The 18,489-nt window shown below is 39.9% G+C and overlaps 1 protein-coding gene across 1 annotated transcript in view; it reads left to right on the top strand.

Moving 5' to 3' along the window:
- Window positions 1–18,489, top strand: part of LOC132816198 (band 4.1-like protein 4B) — a 373,493-nt gene that overhangs the window by 226,765 nt on the left and 128,239 nt on the right. Inside the window, exon 16 of the mRNA XM_060825694.1 lies at window positions 789–938. Coding sequence (XP_060681677.1) covers window positions 789–938 — 150 coding nt within the window. The remainder of the gene's footprint in view (window positions 1–788; window positions 939–18,489) is intronic.

Here is an 18,489-nt window from a genome sequence, read left to right as displayed (position 1 = left end):
ATTCTGTTTGCTGAAGACCACCTCTGCTGTACTGCTATTCACAATCACAAGGTGGAGGGTGATTTCAGTTTCTATGATCTGTTACTGGAAATTGTCTGGTGGAGGGAAATATGTGGTAGTGTACTTTCATTTAATTTTAAAACCATCCTTCCTAATGGCTCAATGGTATGTGTATTTGTTAGTGTCACTAGAATTACTTGTTAAATTTGTAAGTTTGACCTTTAACCAAACATTTTTCCATCATAAATCACTTTTCAACTCTTGACCTTTAAGTTTGTAAAGCTATGCCAAAGAGAAGAGATATGACACAGCAACTATCTTATAGCCTTTTGAATAATTTATCAGGTTTTAAAGAATAAAAATGTATTGTGTTCAAAGAAAGCAGTATGTGTGGAATTTATCAGCATGTCAAGCCTTTGGGAAGGAATTCTGCATGCCCCTGCATGTGCTGGAAAGTTAGTTTGTAGAGCATTACAATAACTCCATTCTACAAATTCTTCTGTGCATGACATTGCAATCTTACGCCTTGCTACTTTCATTTGGACTGATTTATTAGCAATGATGACCGTATCGCTAGTTTTGTTGAAACAGTAGAAGATATGTTTAACCATCATTTCCCAATATATGTAATTCTGTCTTCTACATTTTTCACTGATTCCCCCTTTATCCCTCTTCTCCCTTCAACCCTACCATGCATGCCGTTTACTTTTGTTCAGTAACCATGACTTGATATCCATGTGTTATGTAAAGTCTCATCTCACTAACTGCTCACTGTGCACACGGTACAGGCCACCGCCCCATGATGACAGGCACAAATATTACAACCGGACACCATCGCAGGAAGGAAATGGCAGAAACGCAAGATATGTTCAAGAGCAAAATATGAAGAACATGGGAGGCAGGAAACATAGTGTTGACCAAGATAAACTCATGACCACACTTTGAAAAGAATGGAAAATGTTCATTCTTTCCTGTGATTTTTAAGCCCCTTTCCATTCAAGTTGCAATCCAGATTGACTCGTGAAGAAAAACTATTAGTGGGGGTAAAATAATCTGGGAAACTGCATTTTTAAAAAAACTTTATGTACACTTTTCTCTAGCCATCTCTTCCTGCTTTTAAAGATGCCAATTACATCACAATTTTTTCAATATATCTGTGAACCATTTGCAAAACAAACTTAGGTTTGTTGAATTTTCTTTATACATATGCATCATACAGGGTCAATGTATTGATATTTGCAATGAAGCAATGGCAGATCTTCTGTTAGGAAAAGACATTTGAGCAAGATGAATATTTACCAAAAGTTGAGATACTGTTGCAGTGATGAGCGCTTACACTTTGTGTAAATGTTATAATGATGCAAGGAGTTTCAGTGAATTCAAATCATTCTACAAAATAGTGCTTAGAGTATCCAAATGTAATTTTCAAGTGTTCTGCTTTGTCTAGAGACTTTTATTTAAAAATGCACATTGAGACTTCAATATGTCTTGCTTTCGCACTTCTGTAAATAAGTAAATCAGAAAGCCAAAACCTTGATAAAATGGTGTGAACTGTGACTTGCTATTTTATTTAGAGAAATCATTCAGTTTGTTCAGATTAATACTGAAATAAGGATGTGTCCATTAGTCAAAATGTTTTTAGAAAGTTTCTTCAACATTTAATCCATCTTATTTTCCACTCCTCTTCTGAGTTCTTGCTGTGTCATCTACTACGTTCCTGTAAGGATGTCTGATGGGAGGAATTTGCAACTCAGCTCACTACCAGTATTGTTATGCCACTATTTGGCAGAAGGAGAGCATGAGAAGAATCAGAATGACTTAAGATATAAAAAATATATCTTTTCTGGCACAGTGATGATTACAAGAGCAAATGTATCTGAGTAGTGGTAACAGACAAGAAGGTTCCAAATACTACCTATGTTGAGTAAACGAATCTCAGTCTAAGATGTTGCAAGGCATTCTCATGAGGCTCGATGCCTAACCCCACCCACACCCCACTCCTGAGCAATGCCAATTCATGCTCATTATACACTGACCTTTGGTAAAAGTACAGTTGGGGACTGAGTTAAGAGGATTGTTTCCTGTTGATATGTGCTGTACTGACTGACGTGAAGAATAGTCATGTATGCAGCTGCTCAGCTGTTAGCTTCTGCAAAACTATTGTGTCATGAGTCACCATGTTCAGGAAGAGAAAATAGTAAAGGGGCAATACTAAGGAAAGGAAAAAAGAAATTATTTATGTAAGGAAATCCACAATTCTAATGTGTTTTATTGGATCATTGGGGATTTGGAACTGATGATGAAGAATTAAGAGTGTGAACCTGTATATTAGTACACAATCACACAATGCTTTAGAGATCCAGAACAAGATGTTTAAGATGAAACTGCTGAGTGAATTCGCCTACCAATCTTGTGCCTGATTCAATCATCTTTTGGTTCATTCTCAGAATAAATAAGCACTGAATTATATTTTTAATCATTTTGAGGTGAATCTGTTGCTGAATACACATTTGATGAAACAAGAAAAAATTTTGGTAACTTAAAATATCCTGTTCACTTTGTTGCAATCAAGTAGAATATTGAATTGCAAAGCCATTTGGCATTTGTATTTCCATAAGTACCTAGTTCAGCTATGTTATCAGCTATCTTTATACTTGCTGAAACAAAAAGGAATTGCTTAAAGAGCAAAATCAGAGAAGCTGTGTTGGTCGGTTACCTGAGATGGTTAAATTGTGGTGCTAATAACGCCAAGGTAGTGGGTTCACTCTCTATACTGACCAAAGAACAAAGAAAATGTACAGCCCAGGAACAGGCCCTTCGGCTCTCCAAGCCTGAGCCCATCCAAATGTACTGTCTGAACCTGTCGGTCAATTCCTAAGCATCTGTATCCCTCTACTCCCACCTACTCATGCATTTATCCAGGTGCATCTTAAATGAATCTACTGTGCCTGCCTCTACCACCTCTGCAGGTAACGCATTCCAAATGCCCACCACCCTCTGTGTGAAGTATTAGCTGCGTGTATCCCCCTTAAACTTTCCATCTCTCACCTTGAAAGCGTGACCTCTCATTATTGAATCCTTCACCCTGGGAAAAAGCTCGTCTCTATCTGCCTTGCCTACACCCTTCATGATTTTATAAACCTCAATCAAGTCCCCTCTCAATCTCATTTTTTCTCATGAAAATAAACCTAACCTACTCAACCTCTCTTCATAGCTAGCACCTTCCATACCAGGCAACAGCCTTGTAAACCTTCTCTGCACCCTCTCCAAAGGGTCACATCCTTTTGGTAATGTGGCAACCAGAACTGTACGCAGTGTTCTAAATGTGGCCGAACCAATATCTTGTACAATGTTAACATGACTTGCCAACTCTTATACTCAATACCCCGTTCAATGAAGGCACAGGTACTATATGCCTTCTTGACCACTCTATCCACCTGTGCAGCCACCTTCAGAGTACAATGACCTGCACTCCCAGATCTCTTTGCCCATCAACTTTTCCCAAGGTTCTTCCATTCATTGTATAATTTGCTCTAGAATTAGTCTTGCTGAAATGCATCACCTTACATTTGTCTGGATTGAAATCCATCTGCCACTTTTCCGCCCAACTCTCCTGTCTATCAATATCCTCCTGTATTCTTTGACAGTCCCCTATGCTTTCTGCTACTCCACAAATCTTTGTGTCATCTGCAAACTTGCTGATCATACCAACAGTGTCCTTTTCCAAATCATTTATGTATATTACAAACAACAGTGGCCCCCACACTGACCCCTATGGAACACCACTGGTCACCTTTCGAGAAACTCCTTTCAACTACTACTCTGTCTCCTGCTGCTCAACCAGTTCTTTATCCACCTAGCTAGAACACCCTACACACCATATGACTTCACTTTCTCCATTAGTCTACCATGGGGAACCTTAGCAAATACCTTACTAGAGTCCATGTATAGGACATCAACAACCCTTCCTTCATCTATCAACTTGGTCACCAGGTGCATCGTTGGACTTTGCAAGTCATGGGTTTACATTTGCAAGGTATACATTTGTCATTGCTTTGGGGGCGACACAGTGGCTCCGTGGTTAGCAGTGCTGCCTCACACCACCAGGGACCTGGGTTCGACTGTCTGTGTGGCGTTTGCACATTCTCCCCGTTTCTGTGTGGATTTCCTCCAGGTGCTCCGGTTTCCTCCCACAGTCCAAAGATGTGCAGATTAGGTGAACTGGCTGTGCTAAATTGTCCATAGTGTTCAGGAATGTGTAGATTAGATGCATTAGTCAGGGGTAAATATAGGGTAGGGGGAATAGTTCTGGGTGAGTTACTCGTTGGAGGGTTGGTGTGGACTTGTTGGGCCAAAGGCCTTGCTTCCATACTGTAAGGATTCTATGCGTGCTTCACTGAATTGTCTAAGAGCATGGTAATTAAAAATACCAAGTGATTTTATTGTAACAGACAAAAGAAGACCTGTCCTTCTTTCAGAAGGATGCATTTTGCAAGCTTTTTATTTTTTGCATGGGAGTGTTTATACTAATTTGAAGGAAAATTTCATACAAACTATGCTGAGCACTTGTTGCTATATCTTTTCTTTAAAAACAGCATTTCTCTAAAATTTTAAATTAAATTTTCTTCCCTTCCATTCTTGCAAGCAGTCTTGTGCTACATGATGATCATTTGGTAAACAATTTAAATTAGTGATATTCCTAAGGACTACGTCATTGTCAAGCCTTTACATTCTAGTGCTTTGAACTGAGACAGTAACACAAAAAGAGCAATTTGTTCTGTTAGTCAATATGTAGCATATACAAAAAAACAGTAAAATTCACATGCAGGATAAAGTAAAACAACTTACTTTCTTTACAGCAAGATTACCTTGTGTTTTGAGTGGCCAACATTTCTAACTTGCTCTTTCTTACAGGTCTAGTGAATGTCTTACTATCTCCTGCAGTGTAAGATTAAGTAAACAAGGTCCTGAAGCAGTGGATATTACATAGATGTAACAAAAGTTGTAGACCAGCATAGAAGTATCTATTGTTGTCCTCTATGTTCCAAATTTATTTCAGAACTTAGTATTCATTGGAATTCTCAGCCAATTAGCCAACTGAAATTATATTGAATCTTATGTAATTACCTGTCTTCTCCTTCCCAATATAGTTGACTTTACTTCCTTTAGTAAGGTAAGTACTAAAGTTGGAAAGGAAGTAAATCTAGCCATTTTTATACTTGCAATTTGCCTCCTGTACGGAACATTCTTTCTAAATTCAAAGTATCAACCTGTGGTCAGTTTCATCAAAATAAGTGTACTGTGGTACTCTTATCATAAACACTACCTTACTGCATTAAACAACAGTTTATAAAATGTACTAGGTACAAGTATCATAGGTATTGCTGTGAGGATGACCTCTGGGCATTTTAAGATGTGTTTCTGCTGAGTGTGTATGTTAGTGAGTCACTGGTAACTATGTGACTGTTGCAAAGGTTCTTCAATTGATTCCTGTATAAAATGTTGCAGGGGTTTACTGTATAAGATACAAATGTTGTACAATTGTGAACTTAGACAAAAGAGAGCAAGAAAATGTATGTATATGTCTGGCAATTAAAATACATGATGAATTATGATAAAGAGACAGTGTTGAAGTGTGCAGTTGAAAATCTCAGTGTGATCAAAGCTATCTGAAAATTTCAGGCGCTCATCCAAAACTGGAGATAAATTGTTTAACATTTACATCACTAAAACACACAAGCAATATGTCATTTGAGTGTAAAACAGACCTCCATGCTGGTGTTCTTTTGTTCTCCATTATCGTTCCCACAAGCAGTTCTTATTCTGTATTGCATAAAATTAACTATTAGGCAGTGAATAGCTAGCAATTTCTTTTCTAACAACATCACCAATGCGAATCAAAACATTTGCTTCTCTAGTTCTTCATATCTTACCCTGGCCTTGCATATATCAGCACTGCCACGACATTCCCCCCCAACCTTTTCCCCCCCCCCCACAAAAAGGTGACAATCACTAATTTGTGTTCCCTCTTTACCTGTAGAATAAAAAAATTCCATTCAACTTGCTTATATTAAGATTATGGCATATGAGTTAATGTTCTTAGACTGCCCTATTACTTACAGACTCTAGCCATGGAAGAGCCAACTGGATCACGTTCCTGTGGAAGCATAAGGTGGTCGATGGTGGCTTTGCCATGATGTGATTTTAAATTTTTTCTTTAGTCTTCAAATCCATCTGTGTATTTTTGACCTCTGGTCTCTCTCAACAGCAAGTCAAGAAAAGTACTGGCTGTCTGAAATCAAACTCTTCCCTATTGTCAGAGTAGTCTGGCTTCCAAAAACAGCAACATTAATAACCTGTCGTCATCAGAGTAGGAGAAAAAAGGAACCATGAGGGTGGTATAACTAAAAGTGAGCAAAAGGGTTGATTAGTTATTCAGATTTAACGACGGAGGAATATTTCAATGCCATATTCATTCTGAAAGATTTAAACCAAAGTTTAATGACTATTGCCTATGTGTGCCACTTTGGTACAGGAAAACACAGCACCAAAGTGGCATCAAGTTAAGTGCACAGATATTTAAAACTTCTGGAACTTATTAAGTATGGAATTTAAGTAAATAGGGGAAAAAAATTAAGAAAATGTGTCCCTTCATGCAGGCTTGAGTTATTGGACACCTAAAACTTGTTCACTGCATTCATGTTTCACATTAGTTTGATCTATGCATAATGAAAGAAGTTCAATGATAATTCTCATCATCTCAAAATTCCAAGAACTATCTTCTAAATTGTCATGTTGTAAGAATCAATTAAGCTTCTCCAAACATCAGAAGTGAAAATAATTATATAGAAGACCACTGCATTAAAATCTTAACCATGGCCATTCCCATTGATACTACAGCATTTTAAACATCAGATTTGGCACTGAAGTTAGGCCAGGATCCTAATGTGTGAAGATTCTTGCTGGTAAGCCTCATTACTGGTACAAGTGGACCAAGTACCTGGAAGTGAACACTAGAAATTCAATCAGTTTGTTTTTGGAGGTGGAGAGGATTAAGCATCTCCATTGGACTTGATTTTTGTGTCACAACAGCTAGGTTAAGATGGACATTATACAATACGACAAAGAAATGTGGATGCTGGAGATCTGAAACAAAAACACAAATTGCTGGAGAACCTCAACAGGTCTGTCTACATTTGTGGGAAGAAAAGAGAATTAACATTTTGAGTCTGGTGACTGTTCATCAGAACTGAACATTATATATAGCAAAAGCTATTTCATCCTCTCTCTTTATTCAATTTCAAATATGGCAAGTGAAAAAATATTCAGTTTTTGCCAAGTTTGAACATGCACAGAATTCATGATGTTTGCCATTTACTTATTAGTCAAATAGAGGGTGCATGCTTTTAATGTTAGATTTCTGCCCATATTTTCCATGTCTTCGGATAGATAAGAGATGTCCCCCTTGTTACAATCTCCCATTTTGCTTAGTACCCATTATGTCCTTTTAGAACAATCCTTTCAGTATTACTGGGACCTTATTTAAAAGGAGTGTCATGTCAATTAAAGAATTCACAGCAATTATTTCTCATCAGATTTGAATTTTTCTTTATGCCTTTATTTCATTGCTTACATTTGCTTTATGATCCACCTTGCATATAAGCAACTGCTTTCAGTTAGGTAGAAATAGGCCATTTTAGTGTAGATTTAGATTAGTTTTTGTCAGCACAGACTTGGTAGGCTGTACAGTGTGATTCTATGATTTTCTTCTTTAGGACTTCCATCCAATTGCAAAGAGTGCATGACTACTTTTTCTTTATAAATACCCGTCTGAATTATTTTTGTAGGAAGGGTGGCAACATATGGCAACAACTGTGCCTCTCTTTATTAACACAAGTTACTACCTTCAGTTAGTTAGGAATTGGAGTGGGTCATTCAGTCCTCAAACTTGTTCCTCCATTCATTGAGATTTGTATCCTAAATCTTGCTGTTTGCCTTTGCTCTATATTCTTTATTACCCTTAACTATAGTACATCTATAATCTCAGATTTAAATTGAGATACAATCTTTCTTTTCAGGAAGAGTTCTACAATAGTGTTTGCTAAGCTTAAGTTTCACAACAAAAATCATTAATGAGATGGTTTTATAAATTCATCAACACAGCTCCACCTTCTGTGCTAACCTGCCAGTGGTTTTAAAGTTCACAGTTGTTCTGAAATAGAGTGTAATGAAAACACACCAAATAGTCATTGGAGGTGTTGGCAACCATGCATTGTGCACATTATGCATAAAGCATATTTGTTGTTTGATAAGACTGTCAACTGTGGTTTGATTGGTAGCACTCTTGATCTGAATCACAAGTTTCGAATAATGCTGCAGGACTCCAGCACAAAAATATCACGATTCACATTCTACTGCAAAGCAAAGAGAGTTTTGCATTGATCAGAGGTCATGTATTTCGGAATACTGTTCGCCGAGCTGGGAGTTTTTGTTGCAAACGTTTCGTCCCCTTTCTAGGTGACATCTTCAGTGCTTGGGAGCCTCCTGTGAAGCGCTTCTGTGCTGATTCCTCCGGCATTTATAGTGGTTTGAATCTGCCGCTTCCAGTTGTCAGTTGCTGTCCGCTGCAGTGGCCGGTATATAGGGTCCAGGTCGATGTGTCTGTTGATCGAATTCGTGGATGAGTGCCATGCTTCTAGGAATTCCCTGGCTGTTCTCTGTTTGCCTGTCCTATAATAGTGGTGTTGTCCCAATCGAATTCATGTTGTTTGTCATCTGAGTGTAGCCATACACTCAGATGACAAACAACATGAATTCGATTGGGACAACACCACTATTATAGGACAGGCCAAACAGAGAACAGCCAGGGAATTCCTAGAAGCATGGCACTCATCCACGAATTCGATCAACAGACACATCGACCTGGACCCTATATACCGGCCACTGCAGCGGACAGCAACTGACAACCGGAAGCGGCAGATTCAAACCACTATAAATGCCGGAGGAATCAGCACAGAAACACTTCATAGGAGGCTCCCAAGCACTGAAGATGTCACCTAGAAAGGGGACGAAACGTTTGCAACAAAAACTCCCAGCTCGGCGAACAGAACCACAACAACGAGTACTCGAGCTGCAAATCTTCTCACAAACTTTGAATTTTGGAATACGTTTTAAAACAAGGCACCATCTGCCAGTTTAGGTGGGCATAAAGAGTGCATTGCACTATTTTGAAGAAGCACAGGGGAGTTATAGTATCCCTATAGCGTGGAAGCGGGCCATTCAGCCCATTGAGTCCATACCGACATTGAAGAGCATCCCACCCAGACACCCCATCCCTGTAAACCTGCACTTCCCATGGCAAATCCACCTAACCTGCACAACCCTGGATACTGAGTGATTTAGCATGGCCAATCCACCTAACTTGCACGTTTTTGGGCTATGGGAGAAACTAGAGCACCCAGACGAAACCCACACAGACAAGGGGAGAATATGCAAACTCAATACGGACAGTCACCGGAAGGTAGAATCAAACCTGGGTTCCTGATGCTGTGAGGTGTCCTGACTAAGATTTATTCCTCGATCAGTATCACAAAACAGATTAATGCAGAGTGTTTGCACATGCTGTTTATAAGAACTTGCTGGGGACAAATTAGCTAATGCATTTCCCTCAGGGAGACTGTAACTCTAGCACAGGGGAGATTGAGACTGCAGTCTTGACTCCAACTGATGCCACATGTAATCTTTCCCTGGGCTTTTATTATCCTGTTGGTCACAGTATTTAATGGAGTATGCAGTTTTGACATTGAGGTGTTCCTTCACGTGCTTGGATTAGTTTTGTGTGTTTTGTGTTGTTGAGTTAGCAAAGAATCTGATAACATTCTCTCTGTGTCAAAGTTGAAGGGAGAAGGTACTGAGCACAGCAGTCAGAAAATGCCATGTACTTCCTTGTTATTGGGTTTAAGGCTGGCATTTGTTGCCCTTCCCCAAGTGCCCCTTTAAACTGAGTGGAAAAAGCACTTAAGAGTCCAGCACATTTAGGTCTAAAGTCACACGTAGGCCAGATCCAAAAAGGATAGCAGATTTTCTTGCCCAAAGAGCTGTCATGAACCAAATGGAATTTTTATGACAATTAATGCAAACTTCATGGTTATAATTGCTGAGACTAGCTTTCAATTGCAGATTTGTTAATTAAAACTAAATTCTACTAGTTACCTTGCCATGATGGATGGGAAGCACTTTCAGCATTCACTTGTACCTCTGGATTTTTTTCCCAGTGATATTACCAAGGTGTCAACATCTATTCCCAATATAGAGGAGAGAAACTAGTCTTGTGAAATGCGTTATCTTGACTTCCCCATCTACAGTGATATCCACATCATCTCCCCACCTAATAGATACTACTATCTGTTTATTGTAAGCTAGTCACTTCTGTTGTATCAGTCAGCAGAGCTCCCATTCATTTTATCAAAGCTACATGTAAAATTTAGCAAATACAATGACTGTATGGATCAACTTTTGTTCCTCTGAATTATTGTTTATTTACCCATTATAATTACATCTTTACCAAGCAGCTTTACCAGTATAATTACTCTTGGTGCTAATGTGTGGTAGTTGGACCTTTGAACCTGATCCAGTACTCATCCCAGGTGCCAGCTGAGGATTTTGGGAAGCATCTGGCTACTGTATCTCCATAACAGCCTTATGTCATATAAAATCCTATTCGGTCAACAGAGCCATTGTCTCTTTTCTGCCTACAGGCATTCTACAGGGTAGTGCTGTTCTTCCAACGGACATAACTTGAGCACATATTTGCCATGTTACTATTATCAAGCACCAATCTTACCTGGCCAACAGTCTGCAGTAAAGCAGGCCAAATGAGACTAAATGGAATCAGTGATGCCCAGAGACACAAGTTAACTGTATCATAGGACCAAATGCTTGGAGTCTGAAAAGGACAGTCACCTCTATTACTGTATAATGATAGCAGAAACGCAAAAATGCAGTGAGGACCTACAGTGTGTGGGGCACTGCGATGGATTTTTGTGAAGGTACTGCATGTTCCAGAGTGCATTGCAAAATAGGGTCACGAATTGTTGGTGTGCCCCGGGGATTTGCTGGAGCCCATGATTTGAGCCTGCTACAGTTTGTCCATCTCCTTTGTACATTTTGTGGGCTCTTTCACCTGCTTAATGCACTGTTTATGGTGGAAAACCAGATGTTTGGCAGTTTTAAAAAAAAAATAAGTATTGTTTGCTGTCAAAACCTTTTTAGATTCTTTTCTGGAGCTGGCCAAAAAAAAACGGACTGTCAATGTTCCTATTCACAATAGGTGAGAGCTGTAATAAAATATCTAACAATGTGTATTTCTTTCTGAAAATATACTTATCATGAGACTTGTACATTCCAAAGCATTTCAAATTGGAAGTTACAAGAGAGTACAACAAGACTTTTTTTTCTATATTGCATGTTGCACTGAATGAAATAGTAATATATGTGATATTTACAAGATAAGTTCCATGTCAACATAAACCTCAGGGCCTCTGCTTAGTTTCCAGTGTCTGTGTTTACTGTAGCAGGCAAACCTTAGACTGGCCTTTCTATATTGATTATTTATGGCGGTTGCCCCAGGCTTCAGTGGATCCCCAACAATGTGGTCCTGGACAATGAAATATGCTGGTCTAAAGCACTTGGTTGTGGGCATTTTGTAATGAAAAAACCAACAAGTTTTAGATGTTCCAGAGTTGGTTCTTCTTCTGTTTGATTGTCTGCAGCAGCAGTTAATGTTTGTCTCTGTGCACGTTTCTGTCAACTGCCTGTGCAGCGCAGAGCAAACAAAGTCAGGTGAAAGGGTGAGCTGTGAGGAAAATGCTGACATGCTTGTTATAACACAGGGTAAACTCTCCTGCTTACTGTAAATCAGCAACACAGAAAAGATTTGCCCTGTGCAGTAATCTTTGGAAATCCGAGAGGCCAAGGACTATTTAAAGTAAAAATTAATAACTTTATTTCTTAAGGCATAACAGAGAATAATTAACTAACAACTATTCACAAATCCTTCTCCTACCCTATCTTTTACTTTACCCTTCTATAATACTAGTCCGATAAAACTCCCAATTATGATTTCCGAAACAAAACTACTTCTCTCAAAACCAGGCAGCTTTTAGTTTTCTCTGTATTCCACCCATTTTTTCTTCTTCTTGGGGATTCTGCTTCACAGGTACCTTTTTAAGAGAGCTATGTTTTCACAGAATCTTTACATGCTGGTGGCTTGGCAGGTCTCCTCTCAGCTGTACAATTTTCCCCCAGTCTTATACTCCCAAAGCATCGGATTGTATCATTGGCTTTTAACATTGTCAATATACTCGATTCAAACTGGATTAGAGTTTGGTATTTTTCGGGGTATAATTTTAACTAATCGGCCTAAATTGAATCTGTTTATTGTTTCCAGGAAACGAGTTACCCCAGTAGCTGGAGCACATGTTACATTGTATCTGTTTTCAGAACACTTGGTGGTGTCAGGTAGTTTTTGCTAGCTTTTAACTCTCTTAAAGTACACCCACATCTTTATTACCCCTCTCTCCTTAAGAAAAAATGAGCCATCATAATGAAAAATAGCTTCATTTTTTATTTTTTGTTAACACATTACCCTAACATACAGATAATTTTAATATAAGTTCACCTTAACTACTTCCCATATACCTACATATATATGTAAAACATTAAATAAATACAATCTCATCTAAACGCTATCAGTTAAATCCGTGATAACTCATCCGCGATTGCATTCTTACGACCCGCAACATGTATGATTTTTACACTAAAAGTCTGTAACAAAAGACTCCAATGAAATAGTTTCATGTTCTTGTCTTTAATGTGTTCTAAAAGTGTAAGCGGATTGTGATCCGTGTACATAACCGTCTCTGACATGTTGCTCATGACATACACATTAAAATCTCATAAGGCCAGTACCAAACTCAGTAGTTCCTTTTCGATTGTGGAGAATTTCCTCTGGTGGGTGTTAATCTTCTTTGAAAAGTAACCAACTGGCAGTTCAAACTCATCCTTACCTTCTGCTGGGAGTACAGCTCCAACTCCAATACAACTAGCATCGATGGTGACTTTAAAAGGTTTTGAAAGGTATGATTTAGCTAAAACTGGTTTGGTGGTTAATATTGATTTCAAATGGTTGAATGCTGCTGGCATTGTTCCATCCACTGAAACCTTGTGTTCTACTTCAGCAAATCAGTTAACAGTGCCACTACACTGAAGTTTGGAACAAACCCACTGAGTCCTAAGAATCGACGCACCTCTTTCACAAGGTTGGTCATGGAAATTCCTTGATGGCCTTTATTTTTGCATTCCATGGGATCAACCTTCCATGACCGATGTTACGTCCCAAGAACGTTATCTCTGCTTTTGTGAATTCCGTCTTATTTAAGTCTATCACCAGTTCTACTTCTCGTAGTCATTCAAAGGACTTACTAAAGATCACTACATCATCCAAATAGACTGCACCGTTTGTTAACCCAGCCACAACTCAGTTCATGAGTCTTTGGAATGTGGCAGGTGTGTTCTTCATTCCAAATGGCATTACTTTAAACTGATATAGCCCATTTGGAGTTACAAACGCAAAAAATTATTTTGACTCTGATAAAGGTACTGCCAGTAACCACACATTTAAGTCCAACTTGGTGATGTAACTGGCTTAACCAACTTTCTCAATACAGTCGTCCAATCTAGGAATTGGATATGAGTCCGATTTTGAAATGGCATTGACCATCCAATAATCCACTTGGAGCCGTCGATTTCCGTCCTGTTTGGGAACTAAGGTAATCAGTGAACGCCACTCGCTCTGGCTTGGTTCGATGATGTCCTCATTGAGCATGGCCTCCAACGCCATCTGGACCTGCCTGGTTTTGAAAGGATTAAGCGAATGGGGGGGTTGTTTTATCAGAACAGTATTCCCTACATCTGCTTCATGTACAATAGCATTAGTCCTCCCCATCTGATTTTTACATAGGTCCTTATACTGCAGTAACAAATCTTTCAACTCCATTCTATGTTCCTGAGACAAATAGCTTACTATCCTATCCTACTCCTCAAATATTTCTTCATTTTTTAATCTGCTTTGAGGCACATCAAAATCCATATCATGTGAATTTGATTCCACACCCTGCAGGATAATAACTAACACCTGTTTCTCCAGTTCTTTCTCTCTAGTATGATACGGTTTCAACATGTTCACATGACATACTCAATACCTTGTTTTTCTATCTGGCATTTTTACTAGCTAGTTCATCTGACTTAACTCTTTCTCAATTTGATAGGGACCATTAAACCTGGCATTGAAGGGATCTGCTATCACTGGTAACTGGACTAACCACGTCATTCCCTCACAAAAACGTCCAGGTCTCAGTTTTTATCTGCCACCTGCTTCAGATGCTTTTTAACTAACTCACCTATTCAATTTATCCTCTCCCTCACCTCCGATACATAATCTAGTGTGACAATATTGGTCCTGTCAATTTTTCTTCAACTAATTTCAAAGGGCCTCTCACTCATGACTGAATATTAACTCAAAGGGAGTGAACTGAGTAGATTCATTTGGGATCTCTAATGGCAGACAACATAAATGGGATATCTTTATCCGAATCATTCGGATAATCCTGACAGTATGCTCTCAACATGGTCTTCAATGTCTGATGTCACCTTTCTAAAGCTCCCTAGGATTCACTGGATTTAAAGTGCTATATACTTAAGCTATCCATAACAACCTTAAACAGCCTAGCAGTAAAATTTGACCCTTGGTCTGACTGAATCTCTCTGGGTAATCCATAGTGTGTGAAGAAAACTACTAACCCCTCTACTACTTTTTTGGTCTTGATACTCCATAATGGAATTGCCTCTGGAAATCTGGTAGACACATTCATTAAGGTTAACAAATACTGATTCCCACTTTTAGTTCTCAGGAGGGGATCTACACAATCAATTATAACCTGCGTGAAAATTTCTTCAAATGAGGAAGTTGGCAACAAAGGTGCTGGTTTTATTACTGCCTGTGGCTTACCTACCATTTGGCATGTATGACACGTACTGCAAAAGTTAACCACATCCTAATGCATTCCAGGCCAATAAAAATGTTTTTTTGTACCTTAGCCTGACCTCTTTCGTACCCGTAGGTTTCCTCCTGCAGGTAGTTCATGTGCTACCCGTAACACCTCCTGTCTGTATGCTACAGGCAGCACAATCTAGTGCACTTTGGCCAATTACTCCTCTGTCTGTTCAGGTTTTTTCTGCACCATTATGTCATACAGGGTATCTGTTAACTGAAGCTCAACTCCTTCATCTTTCTCTTGTCACTTCATGTTGTGACTTACAATAATGGGATCTGGTTACCACACAGTTTGGGAAAATACCATGATATGTCTGTTTTAACTCCTCAGTTTCTTGATCTGTCTTGTGCTTCTTCACAAAGGGTGTCACTCCCACCTTGGATCCTGCCAAATCATTCCCAAGAACAAACTGAATTCCTAAAACTGACACTGTCAGTCACTCCCACTGTAACTTCCCTAATCTTGCGTTGGCACCCCAACCTGATCTTGTATTGGCGACACCAAATTTCTGTCCATCTATCACACAAATTATCACACTCTCGGGTAACAGATCAGAAAGAGTGCATATTCGCTCATCTCTTACTATTAGTGACTGGTTAGGTCATGTATCTCCCAAAATTATAACTACTTGTCCTTCTCCCACTGTTCTTTCTGAGTAAAATTTACCCACAGAGGCAAATTCTTTGTGGAGATCAGGTGCTACCTCCATACCCAACCGTTGCCTAGGCTGTGCACTCTTCTGCAACTCCTCGGCTCTTCTTGGAGTCTCCTTCACTACCTTCACTAATGCCACTGGCTTAGCTTCATTTACCATAACTTTTCCCACAGTGCCTTTCTTTAATGACCAGCACTATGACTTTGTCCCACCTTCTGGCAATGAAAACACCTTTTCCCAGTGCCCTTTTCAAACCTCCGGCACTGTAATTTTCTGTGTCCCACTCCATTTGAGTGAAAACACCTGAGGCTTTCACCTCCTTTTCACCCTCTTGGGCTTCTTTAACATGTGGTAAATTCTTAACAGTGCCCTCCGCTCTTGGTTTCATAGTGCAGGATTTCCCCTTCTCCCAACTTCTATCCCTCACAGGACAAAATTCTGGCCCAGAAGCCTGTCTGATGCACCAACAGGTCGTGTGAGGGAGCCGTGGTTCAATAAGGAATTGGAATCCCTTCTTAAAGGGAAGAGGGCAGCTTATGTAAAGATGAGGCGTGAAGGTTCAATTGGGGTGATTGAGAGTTATAAGGTAGCCAGGAAGGATCTGAAGAGAGCGCGAAGAGCAGCAAGGAGGGGACATGAAAAGTCCTTGGTTGGTAGGATTAGGGAAAACCCAAAGGCTTTCTATAGGTATGTCAGGAATAAAAGAATGACTAGGGTAGGAATAGATCCAGTCAAGGATAGTAGTGGGAAGTTATGCGTGGAGGCTGAAGAGATTGGAGAGACACTGAATGAATACTTTTCGTCAGTATTCACTCAGGAACAGGACATTGTTGCCGATGTGAATATTGAGTCACAATTAATTAGAATGGATGGCTTTGAGGTATGTAGGGAAGAGGTGTTGGAAATTCTGGAAAGGGTGAAAATAGATAAGTCCCTTGGGCCTGATGGCATTTATCCTAGGATTCTCTGGGAAGCAAGGGAGGAGATTGCAGAGCCATTGGCCTTGATTTTTATGTCCACGTTGTCTACAGGAATAGTGCCAGAAGACTGAAGGATAGAAAATGTGGTTCCCTTGTTCAAGAAGGGGAGTAGGGATAACCCTAGTAACTATAGGCCAGTGAGTCTCACTTCTGTTGTGGGCAAAGTCTTAGAGAGAATTGTAAGGGATAGGATTTATGAACATCTGGATAGGAATAACGTGATCAACGATTGTCAGCATGGTTTTGTGAAGGGCAGGTTCACAAACCTTATTGAATTTTTTGAGAAAGTGACTAAGGAGATGGACGAGGGTAAAGCGGTAGATGTGGTGTATATGGATTTTAGTAAGGCATTTGATAAGGTTCCCCATGGTAGGCTACTGCAAAAAATACGGAGGTATGGCATTGAGGGTGCGTTAGAGGTTTGGATTAGGAATTGGCTGGCTGGAAGAAGACAGGGTAGTAGTTGATGGTAAAGGTTCATCTTGGAGTGCAGTTACTAGCAGTGTTCCGCAAGGATCTGTTTTGGGACCATTGCTGTTTGTCATTTTTATAAATGACCTGGAGGAGGGGCTAGAAGGTTGGGTGAGCAAGTTTGCAGATGATACGAAAGTCGGTGGAGTTGTTGACAGCGAGGAAGGATGTGGCAGGTTACAGCGGGATATAGATAAGCTGCAGAGCTGGGCAGAAAGGTGGCAAATGGAGTTCAATGTAGCTAAGTGTGAAGTGATTCACTTTGGTAAGAGTAACAAGAGGATGGTGTACTGGGCTAATGGTCGGATACTTGGTAGTGTGGATGAGCGGAGGGATCTTAGTGTCCATGTACACAGATCTCTGAAAGTTGCCACCCAGGTAAATAGTGCTGTGAAGAAGGCATATGGCGTACTGGCTTTTATTGGTAAAGGAATTGAGTTCCAGAGTCCTGAGGTCATGTTGCAGTTGTATAAGACTCTGGTGCGGCCGCATCTGGAGTATTGTGTGCAGTTTTGGTCGCCATACTATAGGAAGGACGTGGAGGCACTGGAACGAGTGCAGAGGAGGTTTACCAGGATGTTGCCTAGTATGGTAGGAAGATCGTATGAGGAAAGGCTGAGGCACTTGGGGCTGTTCTCATTGGAGAAAAGAAGGTTTAGGGGTAACTTGATAGAGGTGTACAAGATGATTAGGGGTTTAGATATGGTTGAAAATGTGTTGCTGGTTAAAGCACAGCAGGTTAGGCAGCATCCAAGGAACAGGAAATTCGACGTTTCGGGCCAGAGCCTATGGTTGACAATGAGAACCTTTTTCCACGTATGGAGTCAGCTATTACAAGGGGACATAGCTTTAAATTAAGGGGGGGTAGGTATAGGACAGATGTTAGGGGTAGATTCTTTACTCAGCGAGTTGAGAGTTCATGGAATGCCCTGTCAGTGGCAGTGGTGGAGTCTCCCTCTTTATGGGCATTTAAACAGGCATTGGATAGGCATATGGAGGATAGTGGGCTAGTGTAGGTTAGGTGGGCTTGGATCGGCGCAACATTGAGGGCCAAAGGGTCTGTAATGCGCTGTATTTTTTCTATTTCTATTTTGAATCTGTTTTGTTGTTTCCAGGAAACGAGCTACCCCAGTAGCTGGAGCACAGTTTACATTGTATCTTTTTTCAGAACACTTGGTGCTGTCAGGTAGTTTTTGTTTGCTATTAACTCTGTTAAAGGTAGAGTACCCCCGCATCATCATCATGCTTCACTGTGATTTGGACAAGGCTT

The sequence above is a fragment of the Hemiscyllium ocellatum genome, chromosome 5 (assembly GCF_020745735.1).
Source record: "Hemiscyllium ocellatum isolate sHemOce1 chromosome 5, sHemOce1.pat.X.cur, whole genome shotgun sequence".
Taxonomy (NCBI): domain Eukaryota; kingdom Metazoa; phylum Chordata; class Chondrichthyes; order Orectolobiformes; family Hemiscylliidae; genus Hemiscyllium; species Hemiscyllium ocellatum.
The sequence above is the reverse complement of the archived record's forward strand: the minus strand, read 5'-3'. Positions and strand labels throughout refer to the sequence as shown.